This window comes from Mastomys coucha, unplaced genomic scaffold (assembly GCF_008632895.1).
Source record: "Mastomys coucha isolate ucsf_1 unplaced genomic scaffold, UCSF_Mcou_1 pScaffold20, whole genome shotgun sequence".
Lineage (NCBI taxonomy): Eukaryota > Metazoa > Chordata > Mammalia > Rodentia > Muridae > Mastomys > Mastomys coucha.
This window is the reverse complement of record NW_022196903.1, coordinates 63,748,063-63,758,538: the sequence shown is the minus strand read 5'-3', so window position 1 is coordinate 63,758,538 and position 10,476 is coordinate 63,748,063. Positions and strand designations below refer to the sequence as shown.

General features: G+C 35.3%; 1 gene segment (V, D, J or C); it reads left to right on the top strand.

Moving 5' to 3' along the window:
* The first annotated feature begins 5,983 nt into the window (after positions 1–5,983).
* On the top strand, positions 5,984–6,706 carry LOC116099909. The segment is given in 2 exon segments: positions 5,984–6,098; positions 6,300–6,706. Coding segments are annotated over 2 exon segments (456 nt in total).
* The last annotated feature ends 3,770 nt before the right edge of the window (positions 6,707–10,476 follow it).

The window sequence follows — 10,476 nt, the reverse complement described above, 5'->3', positions numbered from 1 at the left end:
AGCTAAGGTCGCTGATCCACCTCTGCCACTTGGAAGCTGAGAGAATTCTGTCCCTGCTGCCCGGCGGCAGCTCCCCTGCGCCTCGTGGGGTCTGTGCCTCCCTGCTGACTGTTCCCAGCTTAGGAACTCACTGGAGAGAAGATGGTGGCTCTCACTAGAGACTCTGGGTCAATACAGTCCCTGGAGGCAGACCCTCCTTGTGCAAGGGAGGGGCAGCTAAGGTTGCTGATCCACCTCTGCCACTTGGAAGCTGAGAGAATTCTGTCCCTGCCGCCTGGTGGTGGCTCCCCTGCACCTCGTGGGGCCTGTGCCTCCCTGCTGACTGTTCCTGGCTTAGGAACTCACTGGAGAGAGCACTTTCAATATACTAGTCTCATCTTTAGATTCAAACTGAACAGCAGACAAACTTTAGAATTAAACCACATGAGAAGTGAATAGATGCAACACATATCTAAAATGTATCCTGCCTCTTATGTATACATGGTTATACTACATCATTCTTAGTATCTCATCAACCTTCTAAAAATAGACTTAATTTTAAACTCTAATATGTCTTATCAAGAAAAACATAATCTAAATGAATCTCTAAACTAGTACAAAGAGAAATTACATGAAGCAAGTAATTGGAGTTTGCACAGTAGCTTTGGTTTATTGAGATGTCAGTAAGAAAAACAAAATTTCTAAAATCAAATTAAAATGACAACACATCATCCCTGCATCTTTGGGATGCAGCTATGTGATGCTGAGAGGAATGCATATGGCTTTGAATGCCTACATTAAAAACAATAAAGTAAACAGTCAATTCAAAGCAATCTGAAATAAGGACCTAATAATGAACCCCAAGATTTAAGGAAAAATCAAAGGTAGCTAATGGCAAGAAGCAATTAATATTAGGGAAGAGATTAATGAAGTTGAGATTAAAATAACAATACATAAAAGTATTCAAAGAGTTAATTCATTGAAAAATTAGGTGGATAGTAGCATGTAAACTAACCTAGAGAAAGAGAAGCATACCTAAGTTAAGATCAGAGATTGAAGAGAGCAGCTTGCAAAAGATTCAAATGAAATCCAGATGATAACTAGATTGATTTTTTTCAAAGAACCACCTCTTGGTTTTGTTGATTCTTTGTATCTTTCACTGAAAAGATTATTTATTTAAAGGATATAATCAAAACACTAGTGTACAGAAAAAGGAAATAATAATAAAAGCAGTAAGGGAAAATGGCCAAGTAACATATAAAGGCAAACCTATCAGAATTTCATGAAACTTCTCAACAGATACTCTAAAAGCCAGAAGATCTTGGGCAGATGTAATGCATACCCTAAGAGAACACAAATGCCACCCCAGGCTAATATACCCAGCAAAACTTTCAATTACCATAGAGGGAACAATCAAGATATTGTATGGCAAAACCAAATTTAAGCAATATATTTCCATTAGCCCAGCCTTACACAGGGTAAGAGAAGGAAAACTCCAATACAAGGTGGAAAACTACACCCAAGAAAAAGCAAGAAAGTAATCATCTCACAACAAGCCCAAAAGAAGAGAACTACAAAGCATAATACCACCTATAACAACAAAAATAACAGGAACCAAGAATCATTGGTCTTTAATATCTCTCAATCAGTGAACTCAATTCCCCAATAAAAATGTATAGGCTAACAGACTGGATACTTAAAAAGGACCCAGCATTTTACTACATATAGAAAACACACCTCAGTGACAAAACGGACTCTGTCTCAGAGTATAAGGGTGGAAATTTTTTCCAAGCAAATGGTCCTAAGAAACAAGCTGTAGTAGACATCCTAATATCCAAGAAAATAGAATTTAAACAAAAGGTTATCAAAAAAGATGGGGAGGGACACTACATACTCTTTAGAGAAAAAATTCCTATAACATGAACTCAATTCTGAATATTTATACCCCAAATGCAAAGGCATGTACATTTGTAAAAGAAACATTGCTAAAGCTCAAAACACATATTGAAACTCACATAATAATAGTGGAATACTTCAACAAACCACTTTCATAAATGGACAGATCATAAAAACAGAAACAAAACAGAGACAAAGTGAAACTAACAGAAGTTATGAACCAATGGATTGAACAGATATCCTACAGAACATTTCACCCTAAAACAAAAGAATATACTTTCTTCTCAGCGCCTCATGGTACCTTCACAAAAATTGACCATATAATCAGACACAAAACCAACTTCAACACATATAAGAACACTGAATTAATCTCATGTATTCTATCAGATAACCATGGGATAAGGCTTATCTTCAATAGCAACAAAAACAACTGAAAGCCCACATACACATGGAATCTGAATAACGCTCTATTCAATGATAACTTGCTCAGGGAAGAAAGAAAGAAAGAAATTAAAGACTTTCTAGAATTTATTGAAAATGAAAGCATAGTGTACCCAAACTTATGGGACAAAATGAAAGCAATGGTAAGAGGAAAATTCATAGCACTGAGTGCCTTCATAAAGAAATTGGAGAGATCCTTTCTTAGCAATTTAACAGGACATCTGAGAGCTCTAGAACAAAAAGAAACAAATACATCCAAAAGGAGTAGATGGCAGGAAATAATCAAACTCAGGGCTGAAATCAACCAAGTATAAACAAAAAGAACTATACAAACAATCAACAAAATTAAGAGTTGGTTCTTTAAGAAAATCACCAAGACAGATATTCCCAGAGCCAAACTAACTAAAGGGCACAGAGGCAGTATCCAAGTTAACAAAATCAGAAATGAAAATGGAGACATAACAACAGAAAATGAGGCAATCCAAAAACCTATAGCTTCTTGAATGAGATTATTTTATGCCTTTTCTGCTTATTTATTATTATTTTTTTTAAATTTCTTTTGGGGGAAGTTGCAAGTGTATAGGGCAGATGTAGAGGGTCAGGAAGATGAGTGAGATTGGGGTTCATTGTATAAAATTAAGATAGAATCAATAAAAATTAAAAAAGAATTCTGCAGAGTATTCATAAGGCATGAAAATAACTTTTAGAAATAATTTTTGTATTATAAATTTGAAATGCTTCACAATATAAATGAAAATCTATGTGTTTTTCATGTTTGCATCCCTAAATCACAATAGTAAAACCATATTCTATTACTTTCTTGGTTTTGTACAATAAGTTAACAGAAACTCAGTGACCTATGAGCACAGTACATATAATCTGTGCAGGTTATGTCTGGATTTTCTCTGACTCTTATAAGCCACAGTCAAGGTGATGTCAAAATTACATTCTCATCTGTGTAGTCAAGAAAATCTCCTTGGGAGATCAGTGAGGATGTTCATGCAACTGTTTTTTCTTTCTTTTTACCTTTTTCTTTCTTCTTTCTTTCTTTCTCTCTCTCTTTCCTTCTCTTTTGATTTTGCAATAGGGTCTCATGATGCTTCCCTTGAAACTTAAAAATTACCTTGGCTTTTGATATCCTGTGTTCTTCTGATGATTGCTAATGACTTTTAAATGATATTTTGTAGCATTCATAATCTTCTCAGTCTTCACAGTAAGTTAGGCACCAACACAAAAACATAAAAATCACTTCACTTGAAAAATTAATAAAAAGGAAGTCATAAAGTGACTATAAATGATGGCAAAACTATAGAGAAAAACCAAGCAGTACATGGTGCTGGAGAGACTGCAGACTGGTATAGCTATTGTGAACATCAGTATAAAGGAAACTCAGGAATACATGAAACCACTAAATGATTCAGCTATTCCTGCTCAAAGTATATATCTGAACAAATATTAATCAGCATAAAATCGATATATTCCCACAATGAATTCCTTTACCTTTATCCTGGAACATTTTTTTTTTTACATTTACACACACCCAAACACACACATACACACACGCACACACACACATGCACACACAGAGAGATATATTTAAATATCTCTATAATGCATAGATATTTATATCTAAATATCTAATATATACTTAGAAGAGATTGTATAATGTTTATGCTAAAGATGGTATAGTTGAAAGCCCTATTGAGGTTTTACCTGGACAGAACTCAGCTTTAACTTGTGGATTTATTGGTCTTTCTCTCACAAAATTCAGACAATTTTCTATGATGTTCCAAAGACAAGTAACACATGATGATACTTAGACTATCTTAGTAGAAAGGTTTTTAATTTTAGGCTGTAGCCCTTCATAAAGAGATTTTGTGCCTTTTATACCATAACAAATGACAACATCCCCATAGTTGAGTGTCTTGATCAGTCATCATCAGAAAGCTTCTTCTTGCTAAGTGGAAACTAAAATAGACAAAATGGAAAGAGTAAGAGACCTTGGAATTCAGCTTGAAATGTAGTATCTTCATCAAACCCCTCTGCAGAGAGCTCAGGGATCTCTGTGGAAGAGGAGGCAGAATGATTTTGAGACCCAGGGGAAATGGATGACAGCAAGGAAACAGTATCTTCCAGACATGACAGGACTGATGCACCTGTGAACTCACAGAGACTGTTGCAGTACATACAGGTCCAGCACAGGTATAAGCTAGGTGGGGTCCCAGTGGTGAGAGGGAGAAATGCACATAAGGTCTCATCTTTAACCATTAAACTATCAAGTAACCACGGTAATATTGTCTCTCTCATGTGATCATTGTGCTAGCAGTTTACAGAAGAGATCTGAATATGCTTGTCAGAAATAATTTAATGGTTTATATCTGAAAATTAGATGTATAAAATTATATATTTAATACAAAATAAAACTGAAATGCATATTGGTTAAATACATATTTAATTTTCAACAGTATTCTTGGATTAATGGTAAAATGTTAACATTGGATAAATACTTTGCTTTGGATAGAAAGTGCCATAAGCTGCCTTGTAACCTCATTGATTAATGATACACATGTTGAAAGATTGTCTCCATATATAGATGAGGCTGGCCTAGAACTTGTTACGTACCCCAGGCAGGCCTCAAACTCATGATCCTGCTGTTTCCATCTCTCCATTTCTGAGATTATAGATGTGAACCTCTACTCCTTTACAAAATTTTTCCTTTTTTGTACTTTATACATAATGCTGTCTATAATTTATAATTTTTTCATTCATACTCAAACATTTTTTTCCTTTGGATGACAACAATTTGTGATGTTGTGGTCTACTTTGTAAAATTGTTGATTGTTATAAGAAAACTGTGTCTTCTCTTGTTGTTGTCGTTAACCTGTTTACCTTGTCAGCAAGACCATCAGCACTCAGTTTCAATACTGCTAATTTCAAAATTACCCTAGAATATGTATTTCTGAAATAAATACTCTTGGCAGTGTTGGTCTACAGCCATGATTGCATGGAGAAATCTGGATGTTTCATTCCCTTTCCATTGTCCCAGTTTAGAACCCTTTTTCAGTTTCACCAAGTTGTGGAAAAAACATTTATTATTTTCTGCTGGGTTTATTATTTGCTTAGAGATTAAAGCTTCTCACGTCTCTGGACTAAATTAATGTCTCCCAGGATTTTGACAGAGTGAAGTTTGAGCTCCACTTTTCATCTCTGTCCAATGTTTAGCCTTGAAACAAAAGCTGAGGCACTGTTCATTGACCTCAGTGGTTTTGCAGATGGGAAATAATGAACAAATTTAGCACCAATTTCCTGTTTTTTTTCATTTCCTTTCTCTGTCTCTATCCTCCACCCTTACTTTACCATATGTTTCCTTTGTTGTGATTTTCTGAGCACATCTTATTATTTCTTTGGGACTGTCAATCTGAGACAGCTGTCTTAAAGTTTCTGTAAAGTTCAACTGATTTAAAAATATTTCTTGTATTTTACCCAGTGTTCCTATTAGAGCACCTAGTACATTTTTGTTGATCTGTTAGCTAGTATCTTTCAGTGATCACTCATAGTCTTTGTGATAGTATTTTTGGCTGTTGATCGACACAAGCTACTCTTGCACATACTGCCCAGGCATTTGCTTTTGTATTGCTGACTACTTTGCATGGGCCCCTCAACCCTAGCCCAGCTGCTCAAAATTTATAAGCCAGTGTGAACTGAGCAGCATCAGACAGGCAGGGGGAGCAAGATGGATTCACAGGCTCAGTCCCTCATGTTGCTGCTGCTGTTGGTGTCTGGTGAGCAATTTAAAAGTATTGTGATCATTTCAGAGTCACATCTTTTTATGTAAGAAGTTTACAATGTGTGAAATTGTGTAATATTTCTTATATGATAATACTCTGACAACATGACATTACAAGGATCTTTGATAAATTTCAACTGATACTATAATCTATATTGTGTATGTATGAATGTTCACTGTCTACTCACTATTGCAGGTACCTGTGGGGACATTGTGATGACCCAGTCTCCATCCTCCATGGCTGTGTCAGTAGGAGAGAAGGTCACTATGAACTGCAAGTCCAGTCAGAGCCTTTTATCTAGTGCAAACCAAAAGAACTACTTGGCCTGGTACCAACAGAAACCAGGGCAATCTCCTAAACTGCTGATTTACTATGCATCCACTAAGGTATCTGGGGTCCCTGATCGCTTCACAGGCAGTGGATCTGGGACAGACTTCACTCTCACCATCAGCAGTGTGCAGACTGAAGACCTGGCAGATTATTACTGTGCACAGCATTATAGCACTCCTCCCACAGTGCTTCAGCCTGCTACACAAACCTCCTTGAGACATCAGCTGCCTGTGCCACACATAGCCCTGGGTCTACACACTTCCTTCTTCTGAGAGCCAGTGTGCCTGAAACACTCAGGAAAATGTTTACAAAGCCCAGAAAAAATAAAGGGTTCAAAAATTTTTTTTGTCTTTTGCTATGAAAAACCTTTGTATGAAAAGGTTATGAAAGAAGAAAAGAGTGCATTATTATAGTTCTTTTCCTTCTGTAACAATTTGCTTTAATGTGAGAGTTATATTTTTATAGTTCTGGAGTTTCAGTATCTAATATAAGTTTCTTTGTACTGACTTGATGATGATGGCAAAGTACATTTTGTTTTGGGGTCTCTAGAAAAAAGTATTTTTCTAGCCTCTAGAGAGCTTTCTTACTTCTTGTGTCTATTTCTTCTCACTTTTCTTCTCCTTTTCATAAATTCTTTTAATTTTTATTTCATTGCAGTTAAATTAGTTAACTTTTTTCTGTGTGCAGGTGAGTGTGTCTCTCCGTGTGTGTCTACATTGTAGCTGCACATATTTTATGGCATGTTTATAGAGGTCAGAGGACAACTTAGACTTGATATTCTCTTTTTGTCACTTAGGTTCTGAGCATTAAATTCAGGTCTGATCTTAGGGTTGATATTAAATGTTTTCCTCCTCTGAGTAATTTTATTGCTCCTTCAAATCCTTTACCAATGTTAATTCATGGGACACAATTTTCATAAAAGCAATGGCTTCCCAGTCCCTCCATGTGTACTCTTTGGTTGGTGGTTTAGTCCCTGGGAGCTCTGAGGGTATTAGTTAGTTCACATTGTTGTTCGTGCTAAAGGGCTGCGAACCCTTCAGCTCCTTGGGTCCTTTCTCTAGCTCCCTCACTGGGGACCCTATACTAAGTTCAATGGATGGCTGTGAGCCTCTACTTCTGTATTAATCAGGTACTGTCAGAGCCTCTCAGGAGACAGCCATATCAGGCTGGGTTGTCCTTCCTTCAGTCTCTGCTCCATAGTTAGCCTCTGCAACTCCTTCCATGGGTATTTTGTTTCCCCTTTTAAGAAGGAATGAAGTGTCCATATTTTTGTCCATATTTACGTCCATGTATGTTCTTTTGTGATTGGGTTACCTCACTCAGGATAATATTCTCCAGATCCATCCATTTCCCTAAGAATTTCATAAATTCATTGTTTTTAATAGCTGAGTAGTACTCTATTGTGTAGATGTACCACAATTTCTGTATCTATTCATTTTTTCATTCTCTAGTCCATCTTTTAATTTTACACATGCACACATACAAACATACTCATGTCATACACACATACACACACACACACACACATATATATATATGTATATATATGTACACATATACACATATGTACCATAGTTATACACACATAGATACATACATATCCACATACATAAACATGTATACACATACATGTACACAATCATACATGCATACACATGCTCACATAGAAACATAAAAGTTATATACTTAGAATCTGTGTATTTAGGATCCACAAAGGAGAGAAAATGTGATATTTTTTTGCTTTTGTTTCTGGGGCCACATCTCTCTCTGAAGTCTCCACATCTTATTTCCAACTATGGAGACTGTGAAACCTCTCTCCATTCTAATGGTAGATTTAATTTTGTATCAAAAGATGCCACCTTTCAGTCCTTACATATCATATGAATGAAAATGTTTTCAGAGGGAAACATTGTATGGTCTTGTGTAAGCAATATACTAACTAATCACGTCCATATCCCAATTAAGAAAGTTATTATGGACCTGTATTAAAGCAGATCTACTGGGCTGATATTCTAGGGAATTTCCTACCCTTGAGAATAGTAAATTTTCTATATTTAGAAAAGCCATAAGTAAAAAGAGCCATTTAAGCCAACAGATATGAATCATAACAGAAAGAAAAGATCATGAAATATCAAGCCAAAAGTAATGCCCCCAAAGGACCATAATTACCACAAGGATTTTACTCAAATGTAGTGAAATTGGTAAAACACAGGTAGAAGATTTTACAAACATACTCATAAAATATTGAATTATCACAAAAGATACAAATAAAAATTTATTCAGTCAAGTCTGTAGAGATGAAAGCTACTGATATATAGGCAAACATCAGGAAGATAGATAAAAAATCAGCAATGTAGTATCAAAAGTAAGGTCAAAATTTCAACTAAAATGATGGGAATTAAATTTTTAGTGTATCAAATACAACATAGAGAACAAAACAATCACTATAAGACTCAACAAAATATATGAAAGAATATCCTTAATCAAGGTTGAAATAGAAAAAACAGTACTGAAACCTCAATAATTTGTTTAAAAATATCATGGGTATAATTTCAAAGAGTTGTAGCATATTATGAAGAAAACAATCCCAATAATTGTAAAATATAGAAGAGCTGAGATAAAAACTAAAGCTATAGGGAACATATTGAACGAAATGAGAACAGAAAATTTCAGATATAAAGAAAAAAAAACCTTGAAAGAAATAAGGGGCCGGGCTGTGGTGGCACATGCCTTTAATCCCAGCACTTGGGAGGCAGAGGCAGGTGGATTTCTGAGTTTGAGGCCAGATTGGTCTACAGAGTGAGTTCTAGGACAGCCAGGGCTATACAGAGAAACCTTGTCTCAAAAAAAAAAAAGAAAAAGAAAAACATAAGAAGCAATTCAATTCCCTATGTAGGTATCACCAGAGAAAAACCTCTACATGTCATAGATTGTGTTTATTACATAAAAAATGAGTAAAGAACCACTGTCAAAAGATATAATGGAAAATTTTCAACTCAATTCCCAAGACAAATGCATTAGACTGATAACTGAATTCTAATTGAAAACTTTACAGACCAGAAAACATGGAACAATATATTTAAGATATAGAATATAATAGACAGATAAGATAGTTATGTTAAGCAAAATTACCTTTTAAATTGTGGGATAAATAAGAAAATTACAAGATAATCATAAAGTAAGGCATTTCATGACCATGAAGATAGTACTGTAGAAGACATTATAAAAATACTATGCACATAAAATTGGAATGCATCAGTCATGACAGTACACACAAATGTAATGTTAAGAGAAGAGTAGATAAACAATGATTATCATGAATAGAGTCCTGTATGTTTAACACTCCAAACTAGAAAACTCTAATATAATCAAAGAGTAAACAAGCAAGCAAGCAAATAAACAACCCAATGCATCAAGAAACCTAGCAAAGGTACAGGAATTAATTAATATTTCTTAATAACCTTATGTCACCACAATTAAGCAATAATGATACACATACTGTTGGACTAGGTTTAAAAAGTATACCTAACTGGATGTTTTCTCCAAGAAGCATACCTATCTGGTAATGATATACATGCTGTGTATGGATGGAAGTAAATCTATCAAGAGAACGTGTTTCAAACCAAGCAGGTATAGCTCTTCTCCTATCTGCTACAGTAGAATTCAAACCAATGCTAAAGAAATCAATATTGTTTTTGTTGTTGTTGAAGACCAGACTTTGTGGTGATATGATAGGATGTATGGGGTTATATAAATCTTGTATCTGTTGAAGCCTTTTTTGTGGCCAATTGTATGGCCAGTTTTGGAGAAGGTACCATGAGGTGCTGAGAAGAAGGTATATTCTTTTATTTTAGGATGAAATGTGCTATAGATATCTGCCACATCCATTTGTTTCATAATTTCTGCTAGTTTCACTGTGTCTCTGTTTAGTTTCTATTTCCATCATCTGTCCATTGATGAGAGTAGTGTTGAAGTCTTCCACTATTATTGTGGGAGGAGCAATGTGTGCATTGAGCTTTAGTATAGTTTTTTTATGAATGTG